The 10,281-nt window shown below is 34.3% G+C and overlaps 1 protein-coding gene across 2 annotated transcripts in view; it reads right to left on the bottom strand.

Moving 5' to 3' along the window:
* Window positions 1-10,281, bottom strand: part of LOC110024346 (callose synthase 9-like) — a gene marked incomplete at its 3' end in the record, with an annotated part of 106,328 nt that overhangs the window by 51,069 nt on the left and 44,978 nt on the right. For both annotated transcript variants that reach the window (XM_020724251.1, XM_020724252.1), the window contains 1 exon segment: window positions 3,329-3,418. In XM_020724251.1, coding sequence (XP_020579910.1) covers window positions 3,329-3,418 — 90 coding nt within the window.

Here is a 10,281-nt window from a genome sequence, read left to right as displayed (position 1 = left end):
GAAAGCAGGTATGAATCATTTGGAAAATTTACATTTGTAGCACACAATTCTTATGGATTTACATATATCATCCCTAAATTTTCATATTACATACATAGCATTTGGTGCTTTAACCTATGCATCGATTAGTGTATTTCACTTTTAATAAGTAATAATAGTGTTAATTTTGATGTGATATTAAAGATTTGAGTTGAGAGCAGCAGCAGGCCTTCATTAAATTGAGTTCTCGTAACGTCCATAAGAGAGTTTCCTCTAACCCAAGGATCTTATGGTGATTCACATGAATGTTTTAGTCATACCTAATTTCCTTATTGAGATTGTTCGTTTGCATAGGTTCATTCAGTCTGAACGGGTGCTTGATTGTAAATTCCATGGGAATGACAAGGTTTATGTGTTTCCATCGAAGTGCTTATCATTGTTTCAGGCACTTCATTGTTTTGCTTTTTTCTTCTTTGTTTGTTTTCCTTGAAAGTATCAAATTTATGGCTTCTGGGATTGACTAAAAATTGTAGAAGTTTATTTTTTACATGTTTAGCTTGGAAAGAGAATTTCTACTTTTGATGTAGAAGGCTGTCATTATTCTGCTCCAAACAGTTTAACTAAACAGGGGCAGAATTGTCATTTTTCCAAAAACAGCTGCCCCACAGCTGTTTTCACGCAGCTACAACAAACAACCAGCCAGCTTCCCCGCATCAGCTTTCCCACAGCAGCTTCCTGAGACAACGCAGCTGCAGCTGAAAAGCGCAGCTTCAGCTGAAAAGTTGTAAAGCTGCAGCTGCGCCAAACAGAACGCAGCTGCAGCTGAAAAGTTGGAAAGCTGCAGCTGCGCCAAACAGAGCCTTAATTATATGCTAAAACTATGAAATCCAATGAACATTCTCAAATTCAAGCTTATCACACATTGTTCATAAAACACACTCAAGCATATAAGATTGTTGCACTGATCGTATAAGTAGATGATATGATTCTTACTAGTAATGATGAAAGAAAATTTCTTCAAATCAAAAGAAGTGTTGGCCTCTGAGTTTAAAATCGAGGACATTGGAAACATGACCTATTTTTTAAGTATAAAGGTAGCAAGATCCAAGAAAGAGTTTGTTATATCAAAGAGAAAATACATCCGAGATCTGTTAAAATAAACATGAATTATTGAATTCAAACCTGTTGATACTCTAATGGAACCGAATAATAAATCTAACAATGAAGATGAAAGTATGTATGTGGATAAGAGAAGATATCAAAGCTTGGTAGAAAAACTCATCTATCTGTCACATATTAAGCCAAATATTGCATACTCTGTCAATGTTGTAAGCAAACACATGAATTGCCCAAATGAAAAACATTTGGAGATGATTTACAAGATTTTGAGGTTTCTCAAAGAGATTCCTGGTTATGGATTTATTTTTGAGAAAACCAGGAACAGAGAAATGAAAGTCTACACTGATATTAATTGGGTAATAGAACTAGTTGACAGAAGTTCCACCACACATTATTGCTCATATGTATAAGAAAATATGATTACATGGAGAAGAAAAAAAGCAAGTTGTTGTTTTGAGAAGCGGTGAGCATAGAGAACTTGCCTTGGGGATCTATGAAGAGATTTGGATTCAAAGTTTTTTAAGAGAAATGAGATATTTTTCAATGGACCTTTACAGAAATTTTGTGACAATCAAGCAGCAATGAATATTGCCAAAAATCTTGTGCATCATGATCGGACCAAGCATATTAAAATTGATAGATAGTTCTTCTCAAAAAATGTCAGCAGGGGAATTATACAGCTGAGCTACATCCCGAAATACCAACAAATTTTTGATATCTTCAACAAAACTCTTCCTTTCAGCACCTTCTAATAATTCAATATCAGGTTTGGTGTTTACAACATCTACGACCCAGCTTGAGGGAGAGCATAAAAATCTGAGAAAATTTGTTCCTATCCACATTTAACTCTCATAATAGTTGGCGACCGCCTCCAAATATTTGAGGATTTGATTGGGATATCTTAGGAGACCTTTTATTAGTTTACTCCCTATTTCATTTTTTTTTTTTCATATTTGCAAATAAGGCTTGGTTTTAGATATCTTAGGAGACCTTTTATTAGTTTACTCCCTTCCTATTTCATGTTTTTTTTTTCATATTTGCAAATAAGGCTTGGTTTTCCTATATATAGGTACCCCATTTGTGAATAACGAATTAAGCATTTTTTCTTCCCAAATAAATTCCACACAAACCAACATTGTGTGTGACTTTAAATCCAAGAAACAAAGGCTAAGAAACATAAAAGAAAACCTTGACAGAGAAATCAATTCAACGGTAGGAAGAAGAAAGCAACGCATTAATAATGTCAAGCGTATTAATATAACAACTGAATTTAACAAGAACAAGTAAATGAAAAAATAAACTTCGACAGAACACTCAAAAGAGCAACCCATCCATCTTGTTAAATGCAACATTTATAGTCATTATAATTTCTTTCTAAGTTATCAAGCTACTTGCATCCCAACAGCAGAATCAAGTTGGATTTTTAAAGGTCTAATCCAATACAATAACATAGTTGGGACAACAAAATCTAACATTCTCAATAAAGCTACAAAAAACTAGTCCTTAAAAAAATACCATACACCCATTCACTTCATGCTGGACAAAGGTACTCTTAGCAGATTGACTACCCATCCAGTATATCAGCTGCTAAACAACTTTACTGAAAGCTTACAGGAAATGCAAGCCTCATTGATCAAAATAACAATTTATGCGAGTAATTTAAAAAAGAGGAAAAACTAAGGTTACTCCCCAGCAAATAATTTATTGGTTTATCTGGAATTTAAAAAATGAAAATCTGATGCAGCAGCAGGTAATTGTCAGTATTTTTGTAAGTTCAAAGTCCAAGAACTATGATAAACAAACAGATACCAGAGCCTCTTCTCCATGGTTCTACCGTTCAATAACTACTAGCTGCAGTTGAAAACCTCTCAAACAATTAATGCCAATACTGGAACATTGAATCCTAGTGTACATCGAAAATATAACTATCATTCCCTATTTTTCTATTTAAGAACATAACAGAGCCCTGATTATAGGTTATATTTTCCCCCTTTTCCTGCCTAATAGAAAAAGAAGAGAGATATGCTTCCCAACATCCCTGACTGAAGATTGAGCCGACTGGTGTTACCTAGTTGCCTCTATCCACAATAGACAAAGGTTGTCAATCCAACCTAAAATCCAAGATTTGAGCAAAACTATTCACACGCATGTGTCAAATTACACAAAAATAGTTATTATTAAGGCAGTGATATTCATATAGTAAATTGAAAGCAGTACGCAAAGGACTTACAGGATCATTTCCAGAAATGCTGCCTAGTCGAGATTGTGCATTAGCAAGAAGAAGAATTATATGTTCTCGTTGGTTGGAGACATTGTCTTTCTGCACCAAAGTTGAAAATAACATTGAACAAAGTGCTAAATTAGAATTTATTCAAACAAACAAAAAAGCAAGAATAAGTTCAATGATACAGTATGATATGTATCACTGCATGTGTGTGTTGGCATGTATGAAAAATTGTGCCCCAAATCCATGTCTGTGTGTGCATTTGAGCCACAAAAATATATTTCAGCACCATAGTAAAATCACCGTACAAATGCAAAGATGGAAAAGCACCAACTCAGCAACAAACAGGCTATTGACACATAATAACACATGCACATTTACAAAAGGCATGCCCAATCCAATCTTGACATCGATAGAAAAGAAGCTTGTCAAACCATAAGGACAGATTAAAAATAATTGTCAAACAAATTTTCAATTATTCCAAATTATTTCAGTAGGAAAAAAGTAGACCATGTGCTGCATCATGATGTCATAAATTAATCCATGAAAGTTCACTCAAGTTAGATATGAAAAAATGTATTAAGGTAGAGTTTAAGTCCAAAGGAGAGACCAAGTGAGATTCGGAGATTTAGGAGATATATTCCGGTAACTCAGTCAACGATTATTTAATTAAATCTTGAAAAAAAATATATCAAATGATTGAATAAGCTTATTTATTGTAAAATAACAGTTGTAGCGTTAAGGATGATGGTTATGATTGTCTAATTAAACATATGAGCCATACAGTGCAATGTGATTAAAGATATTGATGCAAAAAAGAATCAATTTCTCATCATACCAAGAGAAAGAAATATAACATTTTGTGAGCACCAAAAAATAGCTCCCTAGAATCTCATTCACAGCTTTGTATTCATTTTGGGTCAAACTCTCATAAGACAGATGAAACAGTAGATAAATACTACCCAAAGATATTGCCCTCACTTTGTGAGGACTTTAATATGAATTTCAAGGTTTCCCAAAACCACAAGCCCCTATGATTAATCATCCTTCCCGATAACAGGAAAGCACATATGATTGAAGTTAGTTAATAAGCACTAAATATTCATTATATAATAGCAGCAAAAACTAAGGTCTAAATTATAAAATCTTATCACTTTGAGCTTAGAGCAGATGATGGGGGAAATGGGGATAAACTCGATAAATATCTCATGATTTCATCTTCTCAGGTCATCATTGTCCATGAATTACTTAGACCGAGAAGATAGTTAACACAACCTGACAGAAGTTTTTGTTGTCAACAATCATGGATTGCATCTCCAACAAACCTTTTTAGATCTTGGGTGGATGTTTGTCTAAGAAGACAAATCTAAGTTTATCGTAGCTAACAGAAGACTTTGTACTAAGCAAATATACTCTTATAGTTCACAACTGAAATGGTAGAAAATTATAGGGAAATACACATGCTACATTAGTTACCCTAACTTAATGATGACATTTGGCACCAAACCACCGGTCCTAGGGATCTGGCCGCAACTACTATTTTTTGTGAGGTAGATGGACCAAAGAACACGAACAGAAAACTGCTCCTTAGCAGTGTAAGATTATTTTGAGTGTGAATATAATGATACACCTAATATGACGTTAATTATTTTTTAGTTGAAATCAATCAAAAATTTATAACTCATAACAAATGGGAGAGAGTGGTGGAGAGAATTTGCATTAAGCTTTGAAACTAGAATGTTTTAGAATTTGCATTAAGCCGTCAAGTGATTGGTTTTAACTTGAATGTCTTAATTTGTTATTTGAGAACTTAATCCGAAAATTAATTTACAAGTTCACCCTCCAATTGAGATCAGCAGTCAACATGATCATCATTGGAGATTTGTTTGATTGTTTGATTTGAATTATGTCAGCTTTACAACTTCCTCATAAAAGATTAGGTTCGAGATTAACGCATGATTGTACATGAACTTGTCAAAGCTGTCCTAATAAGAGATGACCAAGTTCATAATATATATGATTTGCATTTATTTAATTAGACTTTTGAAAATTAATTTTTAAATTAAACCCCTCTGATTGAAATTTTTTAGCAACTTTACAATCATTAGAGATTTATATAACTTAGGGTATGTTCGGGACAGCTGCAGCTGCTCACCTTTTCAGCTGCAGCTGCGTTGCCCTAGGAAGCTGTTGCGGGGAAGCTATTGCGGGGAAGCTGCTGCGGAGCTGTCTGTTTGGTGTTGCTGGGAAGCTGTTGCGGGGAAGCTGCTGCGGAGCTGTCTGTTTGGTGTTGTTGTATGTAAACAACTGTAGGGCAGCTGTTTGAGAAAAAATGACCATGCTTCCCCTGTTTGATAAAATTGTTTAAAAGACTATAAGGGCCAGACTTTTGAAACTTCAGACGCCAAAATTCATTTATAAATAAAACAAAATGTTCAGATACACCACTCACTTAACATTAAGCCCCGAAAAGCACAAACATGAGACTTTTAAAGCTAAATTTTAATTACAAAAAAGTTCAAAATTACAGGTATACATCTCACGTCACAGTGACGTTCAAGAGAGCAAAAAAGAAGTCTAAAACAATTACAATGACAACTAATAAGATGATTATATTATTTTTAACATTGAGACAGTTTAGATGTCGTGCTAGACTTTCCTCGAGTGATGCTCTTCATTCTTGATCATTGTCGTCAAGGGAATCCGTCGAACCGTCTGCCCAACGGAAGAAGCAACACTGTTCAAAGATGCTCCGTGGGCAGCATAGAACTTTCTCCCGTAGTTGTGTGGTTGACATGACATCAACATGAAAGTTTGGAGGCCACAGTGGTAGACCAGTCGTCGGGATGTCCCGGAGATTCTTGAGCTCATGTTTTTCTGATTGCAACAGTATATGAAATAACAGTGACATTTCTTTAAGAAGATTAGTGACATTTCTTTAAGTATCAACCACTATAATAATTACTATCAAAAATATCTTCTTTAAGACTAATTAGTGGCATTTCTATAAGAATCAATTAGCGGCATTTTTTTTTAAAATAATAACAAATGAAAAATTCTCCAATGGAGTCGCCATAAATCTGTGCGAAGAAACGTAATAGATCTTTCATCATTTCTTAGCACTGTTAAGATAACGATAGATGACTAGTTGAAGATGAAAAGAAAAACATATCTCAAAAAAAAATCATCATAAACTTGTGTGCTCCAAAAATTCACACGCCGAACTTACATTGAGAGCTCTGTATTTATTCCGAGTCAATTTCTCCGACGTGGATGAAACGGTAGATAAGAGACTACCCAGAGATTTCACACTCATTTTGCAAGGATTTTTTTATCTAGGGTTCGAGGTTTCCCATAAGCGCAAGCATCAATAGTCAATAACCTCCCCATAACATAAGAGCACTTTCGATTAAAGCTAATCATTAAGCAATGAATATGGCGTGTATAAAAGCAGCAAACTTTGGGTTTAATTTATAAAATTCCATCACTTTTAGCTTAGAGCAGATGATGGTAAAATAGTAAAAAACCTAATCAAGTACTCACAGTTTCATCGTCTCGAGTCATCATAGTCCCTAATCGACTTAGTCAAAGGATGTAGCCAACCAAACCTAACCAAATGATCTTTGTGAGCAATCATACGTTACATCATTTAATGGACCATCATAGATCTGGGATGGATGTTGTCCAAAGGGACAAATCTAAATCAAATGTAGTTAACCTAAAGCTTTATGTCAATCGAATATACGCTTAAAATTCACAATTCAAATGGTAGAAGCCATTGGAGAACATACGGGTTATAGTTGTGACTATAATTTAATGATGTTATTTGGCAACAAATCACATAATCATAAGGCTTTGATCGCAACCGCTGTTTTTGTGGAGTGTTGGACAAAATCACATTGACAGAAAACTCGAGAAACATCCATATTGTCGTGAAATTGCTTTAAATTTGAATATAGTGACAACTTGATATGATATTAATTTTTTTTGTGAGTTGAAATCAATAAAAAATTTGTCACCTTCAACAAATTGTTATAGATGGTGGAAAAATTTTGCTTTAGGCTTTGAAGTGATTGATCTTAAACTTAAATGGTTTGAAATTTATTTTAAGCCTTTAATTGATTGATTTTAACTTGAATATGTTAATTTGTTATTTTGATAACTTAATTTAAAAATTAATTTAAAATTTTACCTCTCCAATTAAGATCTTCAGTCAACACAACCATCATTGAGGATTTGTTTAATTGTTTAATTTGGAAACTATCGACTTCACATCTTCATTGTAAAGGATCAAGTTCAAAATTACACATGATTGTACAAGTATCGTGTCAAGTGTCCTACTTACAAAGAATCAAGTTTATAATACATATTAGGAAAATTTGCATACGTAGCACTTAATTCTTATGAATCTATGTATCTCACACTTAAAATTCCATATTTACAAACATAGCACTATACTTATGTATGAAAAAGATTTGACCATCAAAAAATGTAATTAGTTTTATTTTTCATGTGATACCAAGAAATTGGGTTTTATGCATATAAAAATGAAAGTTTTGGTGCAAGATACGTAAATTTAGAAGAATTGATTGCTATTTAGGTACATGCCCCTATATATTATTTACATTTATTCAATTAAACTTTTAAAGCTTAATTTTTAAAGTGAACCACTACGGCTAAAATATTTCATTACCTCGGCTATCTTTAAGGATTTAGATAAATTTTAACTTTGTTGATACTGTCTCGCTTACAGAGGATCGAGTTCATTACCTAAATCATTTGAGTTTACTTAAATATACTTTTGAAATTAATTTTGAAGATAGATAATTCCAATTGAAATCTTCTATCAATTCGAGCATCATCGCAGATTTAGACATTTAAAAATATTTATATTTGAACATTATTTGAAATTTGTAACTTGAATATTTCTAAAATATTAGTTTCATCAACATCAATCCTTATGAAGAGGATCAGATTAAGAGATTTGGACTTATAAATTTTTATACTTATTATTTGTATATTATTGACAATACTAGACTTTCCAACTCTGGCCCTTATGCATAATTAATTTATTTACTCATACAAGTTCTAAAAATACTCGCACAGATCCCAAAATGATGAATTTGAATTAAAAAATAACCTTGAAATTTGTATACATTGATATCATTCAGAATTTCTTAGAACAAATTTCCTTTTGAATTTTAAAAAAGCCCGTCTTATGTTCACTAGTAGATGTATTGCGAGTTCAGTGATGAATTGTTATATTAAGCCATTGTTTTGTATTTAAAAATGAAATGTATGTGCTTAAATTTAAACTGATTTATTTATTCAAAAAATTTTACATAAAAATTTGATTGTATTAGAACATAGAAATTTTATTAAATCATCTTCAAACATGATTATAATTTATAATTTTAATCAAGTTTGAACTCAAAGAGAAGTCCAATCACATTGATTTGCGGGTCATCAAATTCTTCATAAGCCTTTATATGTCATGTGTGGATAATTTTGTACCCTTGAAATGACTTGAACCATAATTTAAATAATTTTTTGTCTTCCGTAAGCTATACTCTTTTATTATTGTTTTGACATTTTAAAGTAATGACCAAATCGTCTAAATAGTTCAAATTTAGGTCAGTAGGTTGGAAAGTGAGATGCGGCAGTTTGGAAATGGTGGTAGGTGGGTGGAATGGTTGGATGGTGGTTGGAATGCAGCAATTGCAGCGAGGAAGGTGCTTTGGGTGGCTATTTTGGGGGTGGCAGCAAGTGTCGAGTGGCAAGGAGAGCTGGAGAGCATTAAGTTATTTTTCGTATGATGGCAGCATAGGCGAAGAGGTAGGAACTAGGACAAGAGGTTGGAAAGTGGGGAAAACCGTGTTGGGTGGATATGCAGGACTGGTCGAAAGCCTAGACGAGGAGATGAGCAAGGATCAGGGTGGCCTGGACTTCAAGTAGGCAGTGACGGAAGATAGTAGGGGAAGTCGAAAGGCTATGGGTTGCGGGAAACAGCAAGAGGAAGGGCTAGCAGCCGACTCGGAAGGGCAGCAGGGATTGGGGAAGAGCGATGGCAAGTAAAAAACAGAAATGCAGAAAAGAACAGCAATAGCGATTGTCGGCTTTCCTGGGTGTCTGCAACAAGAAAAGATGTGTGGCAGCGAAGCGAGAAACTTGAAGGAAAAGTCGAGAATATTCACCACCTTGGAACGAGATATAGTCGAAACACCACTTGCACTTGGATATAACCCTAGAAGGGAACACAAGCGACGTTGTCGACTGTCCCGACAAAAACATAACAAAAATTGAACCCTAAAACATCCTGAAATCAAATATAAGGTACTAGGACAACTAGGGATGGCCCCACTCCCCTTGACGGCAACCCTAGGCCAAAGGTCCTGGACCTATTCGGTCCATGTGAATAGACGGCATTTGTCGCGCCAATTTTTTTACGATTGATGTCATTCTGAGTCGCACAGGGGGCCTCCAGACCTATGTGTTAGTCTCTCGAGGTTGGGGGAGCTTCAACCCAATTTGTCAAAGCTTCCATCTCCTCGAAATACGGAATCAAATAAGGCATGTTGAGAGTAACAGAACTATTATAATCTCCCGGTAAGTCAATATTGTGAGAATTTTCATTTCAAATCACATCCTGATAAAATAAGTAGACATTTTCTTTTGACACAATCAGAATTAGAACTGCAAGTGAATGGGTATCCTCACGAACCAAACTTCGAGCCATTAAATCTGTAATTGACTTCTTCTACTCCTAGTACTCATCTGAGAGTTTCCGATAAACAAGTATGCGAGGATTCAACTCTAAGATAAAATTTATGACAAGCTGGGCAAATCTCAATAGTAACTACTCATGAAAGACATATTCTTCTCTGGTAGAACCTAGATCTCGTTATAGGATGTTTTATTCCCCAAAAATCGTAAGAGGATAGTGATACCAATAAATTGGG

Source organism: Phalaenopsis equestris, unplaced genomic scaffold (genome assembly GCF_001263595.1).
Source record: "Phalaenopsis equestris unplaced genomic scaffold, ASM126359v1 Scaffold000254, whole genome shotgun sequence".
NCBI classification, from domain to species: domain Eukaryota; kingdom Viridiplantae; phylum Streptophyta; class Magnoliopsida; order Asparagales; family Orchidaceae; genus Phalaenopsis; species Phalaenopsis equestris.
This window is presented reverse-complemented; position numbering and strand designations above follow the sequence as displayed.